Source organism: Carlito syrichta, unplaced genomic scaffold, assembly GCF_000164805.1.
Source record: "Carlito syrichta isolate Samal-C Ts95f unplaced genomic scaffold, Tarsius_syrichta-2.0.1 Scaffold312159, whole genome shotgun sequence".
In the NCBI taxonomy this organism is placed as follows: Eukaryota; Metazoa; Chordata; class Mammalia; order Primates; family Tarsiidae; genus Carlito; species Carlito syrichta.
In genome coordinates, this window is record NW_007256255.1 from 424,252 (window position 1) to 435,296 (window position 11,045).

General features: G+C 45.4%; 1 protein-coding gene across 1 annotated transcript in view; it reads left to right on the plus strand.

The window, feature by feature from the left end:
- The window catches only part of FNDC7 (fibronectin type III domain containing 7), a 35,024-nt gene extending 26,153 nt beyond the window's left edge, over positions 1-8,871 (plus strand). The window contains exons 10-13 of the mRNA XM_008069657.1: positions 1,985-2,245; positions 5,434-5,463; positions 8,288-8,354; positions 8,746-8,871. Coding sequence (XP_008067848.1) covers positions 1,985-2,245; positions 5,434-5,463; positions 8,288-8,319 — 323 coding nt within the window. The 3' untranslated portion in view covers positions 8,320-8,354; positions 8,746-8,871. The remainder of the gene's footprint in view (positions 1-1,984; positions 2,246-5,433; positions 5,464-8,287; positions 8,355-8,745) is intronic.
- Positions 8,872-11,045: the final 2,174 nt, after the last annotated feature.

Sequence of the window (11,045 nt, forward strand, 5' to 3'; positions counted from 1 at the left end):
CTAAACCCCAAATCTCCTTCAGTTTCGTTATTAAGTAGTTAGGTCCAAAACAACTTAGCACCTGTTGCATGCTGTATGCATCCCCTTTTGTGGGGACATACGTATATTTACAACACAGGAAAATACTCCCCCCCCCCAAAAAAAAAAGAAAGAAAGAAAAGAAAAGAAATATAATTTTGGTATCCCATAGGTAATAGAAAGAGTTTTAACTCGAGTCTAAATTAGACATGGTTCTTATAAGCTGTGTTGCCTTGTCTTTTCTGATTCTGTCTCATCATTGGTAAGCAAAAAATAGGAATAGTAATATCTTCACAGCTTATCCTTCGAAGTTTTTTTGAGAATCACATCATACTGTGAAAGCCTTCATAATGTGCTGCACGTATGTCAGCTGGTTACTTTATCTTGGCCCATTCTATTTGCTAAGTTTTTGCCTTGATGTCTAGCTCTGGGAATATGGGCTATTGTTTATTCTTTTCAATCTTTTTATTTATTTATATATTTTGGGGGTTGGAGTCTCACTCTGTCGCCCAGGCTGGAATGCAGTGGCATCCTCACGGTCAGCCCAGCATTGACCCGCTGGACTCCGGCGATCCTTCCGCCTCAGCCTTCCAAGTAGCCAGAGCTACATGTGCACACTACCATGCCCAGCTAATTTTTGATTTATTGTAGAGATGAGGTCTCGCCAAGTTGCCGGGGCTGGTCTCGAACCCGTGGGCTCAGGCAATCCACTCGCCTCGGCCTCCCAAAGTGCTGGGATTACAGGCTGAACCACCAAGTCCGGCCTATCTTATTTTTTTTAAGAGATGGGAGGGTCTCTCACTCTGCCTCCCAGGATGAAGTTGAAGTACAGTGAGACAATCATAGCCCCCTGCAGCCTTGAACTCCCAGGCTCAAGCGATCCTCCTGCCTCGGCCTCTCAAAGTGCTGGGATTACAGATGTGAGCCACTGCACCCAGCCACCTCTTTTAAGAATAAATAAAATGAGACTTATTATAGCAATTCTTAAAAAATTATGCAATAGCATCTTTATTTTAGTTATTGAGGAACCTATCATTTGATGCCCTGCTTGTCACCTAATGTGTGGCCTGCTTAAGGTATTTAGGAAAGGGGAAAAAAGTACCTAGTCAACTAGCATAGATGACATGTGGACCAGCAAACTTGGTCACTGACCTGTTGTGTAAGTGACTGTTCCCAAGGCGTCATGCTACTCAGGCCAACAAAATTATTCCTTTCCTTTCCTTTCCTTCCTTCCTTCCTTCCTTCCTTCCTTCCTTCCTTCCTTCCTTCTTTCCTTCTTTTTCTGAGTCAGGATCTCATTCTGTTTCCCAGGCTGGAGTGCCGTGACATGATCACGGCTCACTATAGCCTCTAACTCCTGGGCTCAAGTGATCCCCCTGCATCAGCCTCCCAACCAGCTACAGGCAGACACAGCCACTGTGCCTGGCTAATTTTTTTTTTTTTTTTTTTGAGATGAGGTCTTGCTGTGTTGTTCAGGCTGGTCTCAAACTCCTGGCCTCCAGCGATCCTCCAACCTCGGCCTCCTGAAGTGCTGCAATTACAGGCGTGAGCCATCACAGTTGGCCTTCCCCTCCCCAATTAAAGCTGAATGCAATTAATTACATTTAAGCTTAACCCCACCAGAACAAAATGAAACTAGGGCATTATGAGGAATCTTGACAAGGATTCTGTGACTTTGACTCATAGTCTGAGGCAGGTACGATATGTATCTGCCAACTGTGGACCTTTTTGACTCACTGTTCCTCTAAATGAACAATTCATACCCACACACCTTCACACGTGGGTTTCTGATCCTGCTGCGGCCCACCCAGAAAGAACCTGAGGAACTCTTCAAATCTTGCTCTCATGGAAGCAGTAATAAGTCATGTTATTTAGAAGAGCTCACTTATAGTTTTCTATGTGATTATCAAGGCCACGTTCGTGTGATGGTGGAATGAGCGATTCTGTGTTTGTTTTCATTCTGCAGGTGCCTGCTGCCCCTTGGGGGTGAAATTGTATCGGCTGGGCCCTAACGGCATCCGGGTCTACTGGCAGGCTCCCAGGGGCTCTGCCAATTACAGCACTGACCTCTACGGCTCCAAAGGCATTTTCACGTGCACTCCAAGTTCTGGCCTCAGTTTCTGTGATGTCACCGAGATACCCTGCGGGGACGTGTATACCGTGATGGTCTCACCTGTTGCTGAAACAGGACTGAAGCTTACTTTCTGTCCCAAAAAAATATATTCAGGTAAGACAAGTGATGACTGTTCATCTAAAATGAATCCTCAACTCAGATCTGTGAATTAAGACTCAGAACAATCCCAGGTATCTGCTTTGTAGGAAGACACAGAAGGTGTGAGATTTCCATATGCTGCAGGCGGATTCTGGCTGTGGAGACCCCCATGCTTTAGGGAAATGGTGACGCCTTGTTAGTATTTAATTTGGGTATACTCTTTTCTTCCCTGTCCCTCTCCTCTCCTTCCTGAATAGGACTAGATGCTTGCAGCTTAAATAATAAAGCAAGCTGGCCTGTAAATGACTGTTCCCAAGGCGTCATGCTACTCAGGTCAGCAAAATCCTCTCACCTTATCCTCCCAAAGTGCTGGGATTATAGGCGTGAGCCACCATGCCTGGCTATAAAGCAAATTTAAGATGATTTTCTGCGTTGAGATTTGGGAATAGATTTTTTTTGTTTTTTGAGTCGGAGTCTCACTCTGTTGCCCAGGCTGGAGCGCAGTGGCATGTTCACGGCCACCGCAGCCTTGGCCTGCTGAGTTCAGGTGATCCTTCTGCATCACCTGGAACTACAGGTGCATGCTACCATGCCTGGGTTTTTGTTGTTGTTATTGTTGTTTTATTGTAGTGACAAGGTCTCACCAAGTTGCCCAGGCTAGTCTCGAATCCTTGAGCTCAGGCAATCCTCTCACCTCAGCCTCCCAAAATGCTGAGATTATAGGCTTGAGACGTGGCGCCCAGCCGATAGATTTTTTAAAAATACAGTCTTAGAGATAATAATAGACATCCTGGGACATTGGAAATGAAGAGACTTGCCCTTTTATACGCACAGATTGAGGGTCATGACTGAGGAAAAGGTGGAGGATCAGAGCAAATGAATTTATAAATCATAATCTGAGTTTAGAAGTAAGAGTGGGCAGACAGTCTGTGATCACAAAACGTGGTTGTCAGCAACTGTCACCCCACCCAAGCTGCCAGAAAACCACGAACAATTCTGCTCTGTGTTCCACCACCTTCTGCTCCCTTACCCAGGGCACCATCATCTATTTTTTCATATATTTCTACAAGAAAAGAAAATAGGTGATGAAGCCCCTGAACTCTGCAGGTGAACACAGAAAGAGGAAAAAATATTGGCTCAGGAACTGTTCCTGATAAATGGAATATGTAGCATTTCCATTTATACATAGGTGACGTTCAGAATGGCCCTCGGTGTAGGAACAAGGCCAGTTCCTCCGGAGGGGGTGTTCCCATTGTCCTTGGCTGTCACGCCCTGGTTCCTTGTTTTCTTATTCTCTTATCCACAGGACAAGCTGGCCTACAGCACAGCCCTCTAGGAAAGGACAGGGATAGATTCTTGGGGTGTGGATGAACTCTCCATGACAATACCCCATCATATCTGCATAGTGTTTTATAATTTACCAATTGTTTTCACATTTGGTATCTCACTGAACACTCAAAAGAACCCTATGAGATAGGCTTAGTTTTTTTTTTTCTTTCATATATTCGGAGTCTTACTCTGCTACCCAGTGGTATGATCATGGTTCTTCGCAGCCTCAACCTCCTGGGCTCAGGTGATCCTTCAGCCTCAGCTTACAGAGTAGCTGGGACTATAGGCACACCACCACACCTGGCTAATTTTTTTTGTAGAGACTAGGTCTCACTGTGTTGCTCAGGCTGATCTCTAACTCCTGGGCTCAAGCAATCCTCCCCTCGGCTTCCCAAAGTGCTGGGATTACAGGTGTGAGCCACCACGCCTAAACTATATTACTGTGAACTGAATGTGTATTATCTCTCCTAATAAATGATGATGTCTCTGACTATCAGTACTTGGCACATAAATGTTGACAATATATTTTAAATAAAAAAATAATGAATCAGTGGGTTTATGTGCCTGCAATCACACAGCCATGTAAGTGATGGAAGTCCTTTGTCCTTTCTCCTGCTCCATGCCCGCAATTCAACCTTGAGTCATCTCTCTCTGATCGCTTAGTGGCTGCCAGAAGTCCTTGTTAATTAGCGTTCTGATACCCTTTGTGGGGGTGTCATCTCAAGCTGCAGCCTAAGGAGCAGGTGTCTAGACTCAAGTCAGAAATTGTCCTTTGCTCAGCCTCCCTGTCAAAATCATGTATTTGGGAGAAAGTTTTCCATTTTAATTTGTTTTGCTGGGTTTTTAAAATACGTTCCCCCAATATTAGTGATGCTTTGCTCTGATAATCAGGACGGTCTTGGAAATGATAATAAAGGCAAGTCCCAGTGGCTCACACCTGTAATCCAGCATTTTGAGAGGCTAAGGTGGGAGGATTGCTTGAGTCCAGGAGTTCAAGACCAGCCCAAGTAATATAGCAAGAACTTGTCTCTACAAAAAAATACAAAAAAATAATTTAAAAACTAGCCAGGCATGGTGGCATGTACCTGTAGTCTCAGCTGCTTGGGAGGCCGAGGCAGGAGGACCACCTGAGCCCAGGAGGTCAAGGCTGTGGGGAGCCGTGATTGTGCCACTACACTCCAGCCTGGGTGACAGAGAAAGACCCTAAATCAAAAAAAATTAACTAATAAATCAATAATAATGACTAATATTCATTGAGTGCCACGTGCCAGGCCCTATTCTAAGGGCTTTCTTACCTGTATTAACTCGATTAACTCATAGGACAAACCTATGAGTTTGGCATTCTTTTATTTTTATTTATTTATTTATTTATTTTTTTAGTTGGATTCTTACTCCGTCGCCCATGTTGGGGTGCAGTAACATACTCACGGCCACCCCAGCGTCAACCTGCTGGGCTCAGGCAATCCTTCCGCCTCAGCCTTCCAAGTAGCTGGATTTTCAGCGCATGCTACCATACCTGGCTAATATTTTGATTTATTGTAGAGATGAGGTCTCACCAAGTTGCTCAGGGTGTTCTCAAACCCGTGGGCTCAGGTAATCCCCTCACCTTGGTCTCCCAAAGTGCTGGGATTACAGGCTTGAGCCACTGTGCCCAGGCGAGGTTGGGATTCTTATTCTCACCACTTTGTAGATACACCAAGTCACAAGCAGAGTAACTTGCCCAAGTCAAACTGCTAGTAGGCATGCCTGCTTACCTCCCATCATTTTTTGTTCGTATGTATCCTTTGGTTCACTTTATTTTTGTTTTATCTTAAGTTATATCTTCACCATCTTAACTACATCAATAATATTAAATGCTTGTATTTTTATTATAGTAACTTGCTCTGGAAGTACACTTGGAATGGGTAAGTTATTTTGTTTTCATGATAAAATAAAAGGGAATTTTTGTTGTTGCATGTCAGGATTATGTGAGTCAGGATCAAAGCTGACTCTTCAATAAGTCAGAAAGGCAAACGCTTGCTTTCTTTGGTGCATTGAGTTCTTGTCTTTTCATTCTGTAACTTGTTCTCCCCTATAAAAATGCCTCTTCTCAGATTCCACTGGTTGAAATTAATTTCTTTGAATTCTGAAATCATTTCATCCTTCTAGGGTCCCACAGGAAAATGTAAATATTTTTCAGAGGGGCAGCTGCTTAATCCCTCATACGTCAAAAGTGGGTCCCAGCCTGGCTGTACCTGGCAATGTTCCTCCCTTGTGATATTGTGACTAATGTTCAGGTCCCACTTATGAGTGAGAACATGTGGTATTCAGTTCCTTGCTTCTGTTATAGATCACTAACAATGACTGTCTCCAACTCCATCCAATTTGCCAAGAAGTCCATGATTTTGTCCTTTTTTATGGCTGCTGAATGGACTTTTTTTTTTTTTTTTTTTGAGTTGGAGTCTCCCTCTGCCACCCAGGCTGGCGTACAGTGGCATGCTCACGGCCACCACAGCCTCGACCTGCTGGGCTCAGGTGATCCTTCCACTTCAGGCTTTCTAGTAACTGGAACTACAGGTGTGTGCCACCATGCCCAACGAATTTTTTTTTTTTAATTTACTGTAGAGATGAAGTCTCACCATGTTGCCCAGGCTGATCTCAAACCTGTGGGCTCAGGCAATCTTCTCGCCTCTGCCTCCCAAAGTGCTGGGATTACAGGTGTGGGCCACTGTGCCTGGCCCTGAATGGACTTTTAAAGAACACATTTGGATTCAAATCCAGTCACCATTGCTTGCCCTTAATCAAGTTGTGTTGATTTTCTCTAAGCCTCAATTTCCTCATACAAAAAATCGAAATAATAGTCATGCCAGGCTGGGTGTGGTGGCTTACGCTTGTAATCCCAGCACTCTGGGAGACTGAGGCAGAAGGATCTCCTGAGCCCAGGAGTTGGTTGCCTAGGCTGTGGTGCAGTGGCGTGATCCTAGCTCACTACAGCCTCAACCTTCTGGGTTCAAGTGATCCTCTTGCCTATCCTCCTGAGTAGCTAGCTACGTCACCTGCCTAGCTAATTTTTTATTTTTTTTGTAGAGTCAGGGTCTCACTATGTTGTCCACACTGGTCTTGAACTCCTGGGCTGAAGTAATCCTCCCACCTCGGCCTCCCAAAGTGCCAGGATTATAGGCACGAGGCACCATGCTTGGCCGTTAACATTTTATTTTTGTGTATGATGTATATACATATTTATTTATTTGTTTATTTTTTGAGTTAGTCTCACTCTGTCGCCCAGGCTGGAGTGCAATGGCACGCTTGTGGCTACTGCAGCCTTGGCCCACTGGACTCAGGTAATCCTTCCACCTCAGTCTTCCAAGTAGCTGGAACTACAGGCGTGCACCACCATGCCCGGCTTATTCTTTTATTTATTGTAGAGATGAGATCTCACCAAGTTGCCCAGGCTGGTCTTGAACCCCTGGGCTCAGGCAATCCTCTTGCCTCTGCCTCCCAAAGTTCTAGGATTACAGGGGTGAGCCACCACAACCGGCTGGCCATTAACATTTTAATGTGCTACTCCTAACTAAGATATTTGCGTTTTAACCTCAGTCCTCATTATACCCTTATTGGTTCTCAACGTGTGGTCCTGGAGCCAACAGCATCAACACCATTGATGGGGAACCTTGTAGAAATGCAATTTCTGGGACTCCATCACAGACCTACTGAATCAGAAATTCTGGGGCTGGGGCCCAGCCATCTTTATCTATTTATTATTATTTTTTGAGTAGACGTTTCACTCCGTTGCCCAGGCTGGAGTGTAGTGGCATGGTCATAGCTTCCTGCAGCCTCGACCTCCAAGGCTCAAGTGATCCTCCACCTCAGTCTCCCAAGCAGCTGGGACTACAGGCGCACACCATCACACCCCACTTTTTAAAACTATTATCATTTTTGTAGAGACGAGGTCTTGCGATGTTGTCCAAGTTGGTCTTGAACTTCTGGGCTCAAGCAATTCTCTTGCCTCAACCTCCCAAAATGCTGGGATCACGGGCGTGAGCTGCCGCTCCTGGCTGCAGCCATCTTTATTTTAACAAGCCCTCCAAGAGATTCTGACATATGCCAAAGCTTGAAAGTCACAGCTTTCATTCGATAAAGCTTCTTTTATAGTGGAACTTTACTTTCATGCAGGTGGGAAGACAGAGGTGAACAACTCTTTGAGGTGATGGTGCCCTGACGAGAGGTGGACAAGAGGGGTTTGTGCTGGTCATTGGTTCTTGGGGCAGCATCATTCTTCTTCAGGATCCAGCATGTTTCAGTGTCACCCATGCATTCTGGGGAATTCTGAGGATGTTGCCTCTTTGTAACATACTTAGCTGTTGGATGTTCATGTCCTCCCCACACAACTCCCCAAATCCATAATGTTTTGGGGTTCCCTGAACATGGCAGGCTGGCCTGGGAGTGGAAAGAAAGGTTCTTTGTCCCGAATTAGCAGTCTGAGCTTACAGACACTCTTTGGGAAGATTCATGTCACGAAGCAGGAGAGAGGTCACCCTGGCTGGTAAGAAAGTACTGGTCAGTTGAACAGTTTGCTCCTTGAACTGTTCAGATTGTCTTAGTTTCACGCTCACGATCAAATGCCGCAAAAATAGCATTTCCAATCAAAATGCTAATAAAATCTCAGAGACATTTGTGCTTTTCAGTTCAAGAACATGTTTGCATATTTAATACCCTTTTTCTGCCTCTTTCTTTCCTTGGCCCTTTCAGTGATTTATCGAGGGAAAAGAAACGCGGAATGACACAGTGAGCCCTGGATATAAAGACACTTGACCAAGTGAGTAGTGTACATTGATGTTGTGTGATTTTTTTTTTTTAAGAGTCAGGGTCTCACTCTGTCCCCCAGGCTGGCGTGCAGTGGCACGATCATGACTTACCACAGACTCGACCTCCTAGGCGCTCAGGCAATCCTTCCTTCTCAGCCTCCTGAGTAACTAGGACTATAGTTGCCCATCACCACACCCAGCTAATTTTTTATTTTTTTGTAGAGACGAGGTCTTGCTATGCTGCCCAGCTTGGTCTTGAACTCGTGGGTTCAAGAGACCCTCCCGTCTCAGCCTCCCAAAGTGCTGGGATTACAGGTGTGAGCCACCACACCTGGCTTGTGTGATTGCATAACAAAGTTGTTTGTCTTTGTTTAAAAACATTTTTCCCCACTTATTTTGCAGAGTTGTCTCAACTGTTAGTGATTAGAGATGGAAAATATCTATTAAGATACAAGCTGTCCCTAGGATAGGAAAAGCTCCTTTGGCTTTTAGAAGAACAACTCTGACTCTGCTTCTTGAGGGCAAGGTCAGGTGTGTCCTCATCTGCATAGGAGTTCAAGGTCTGCTACGGTGAAGACTCTAGAGAAAAGGATCCAGAAGATTCTCTGGCAGGCTGCCAGAGTGAGCCAGCTCTCTATGTGAACCCTGGAAACACGAAAGATCTGCTGGGAGAAATTCTGAGATTTCACATTCAGATACACTGCACACAGACCTCAACACACACATCCACTTCACAGGGGTTTCCTGGACACCAGCACAGGCGAGGCCACCCCCTGGTCACTCGGGGGCTGGGAACGTTCATCCCAGAGATGCCACGCCACCCACGTGGACACAGTGCTCATCCCAAGGCCAGCCTCTGCCAGGACTCCAGCATAGGTGGGATAGCAGATGTTGCCAGGGCAACCTATGCTGACAGACGCCCTCCTGACAGGTTAGGAGGGAAACCAAGCTGCCTGCAGGGACCCCTGAGCCAAAGCATCAGGTGATGTGACACCCTTAGGATCATCCGGGGAAGCAGAGCCGCTGGCCCATGGCTAGAACTGCCATTATGCTTTCTACATGAGCAAAGACGACGAATGGAGCACCTCAAACCATAACCAACTGATGCTTGTGCATTTTGGGGGGAGGACCATCCATCTTATTGGGCATATACCCCACTCACACTGTAACTGCTTTGGAAAGAAAAGGCAATTACATAGAACATAAATCTCTTGCCTAGAAAAATGTTTGTCCTTTGAATTCCAGTAATCTCATTATTACTTTTCTTTAGTTTTCTTTTTCTTTCTCTTTTTTTTCGAGTCAGGCTCTCACTCTGTCCCCCAGGCTGGAGTGTAGTGGCACAATCACAGCTCACCTCAGCCTCAACCTCCTGGGCTCAGGTGATCCTTCTGCCTCAGCCTCCTGAGTAGCTGGGACTACAGGCACGTGCTACTATACCTGGCTAATTTTTTCATTTTTTGTAGAGACAAGGTCTTGCTATGCTACCTAGACTGGTCTTGAATTCCTGGGTTCAAGCAATCCTCCCACCTTGGCCTCCCAAAGTGGTGGGATTATAGGTGTGAGCCACCATGATCTATAGCAGTAACTTAATTAAAAAATAAGTGCATCTAGGACTTGTAACACACACACACACACACACACACAGCTATAGTGATTACTCCCTAAACACATGGCCATGGAGCCAAGAATGTCTATAGTTAGGAACAACCATAAAACACTGCCCAGAGGGAGTGGGAGTGTGGAGTTAGACTTCAGTTAAGCATAGAAAGGAAGGACAGACTTCTCTTTCTTTGTCTCCTCAACCTCTTCTCAACGTGTGGTCCAAGAGAGACAGTGACACGTTTTCTCCGTAAGGCAGATCAGAGATACATAATGTATCACTGATGAGAGATCTTCCCCCAGAGCATCTGCTCTTGAAGGTAGATAAGCCAAAGACACAGATCTCTAAAACTGGAGTCTGAAGCCTCCAAGAGTCCACACTCAGACAGGGGGGTTGCGTTTTGTTCACTTTTCTTCCTAAACACCAATGAGTGAACAGGAGTTGGCTAGGTGTGTTGGCGTCACATGGGGAATTCATTACTTGCATAGATTTCCAGGTGTCACCCACTAGAGAGTCAAATTTGATAGATCTAGAGCTGGGCCTGGAAATCTGTATTTTTAAAAAGATTTCATACCAATGCCTTTATTTAAATTTGGCAGACATCAAGGAAAAGGTAATTAGTACTATATACCTCACATATCAAAATATGAATGAGATGCCAAAACATCAGTTACTTCTGAATGATGTCTCTAGTAGTATGTCTATTTCAAGAATATGTATACACACACACACATCTACACACACACACACACTACACATGGTACAAAACACATGGGCATTATTGGTTAGGAACAGCATGAGAGGAATTGGGAAGTACTCTGACGCCCAGGCTAGAGGGCAGTGGCACATTCATGGCCACCGCAGCCTCGACCTGCTGGGCTCAGGTGACCCCTCCGCCTCAGTCTTCCAAGTAGCTGGAACTAAAGACCCACGCCACCATGTCTGACTAAGTTCTTTATTTATTGGAGAGATGAGGTCTCACCAAATTGCCCAGGCAGGTCTCGCATCCCTAGACTCAGGCAATCCTCTTACCTCTGTCTCCCATAGTGCTGGGGCTATAGGTGTGAGCCACCATGCCCGGCTTCCTGTCCCGTTTTTAATA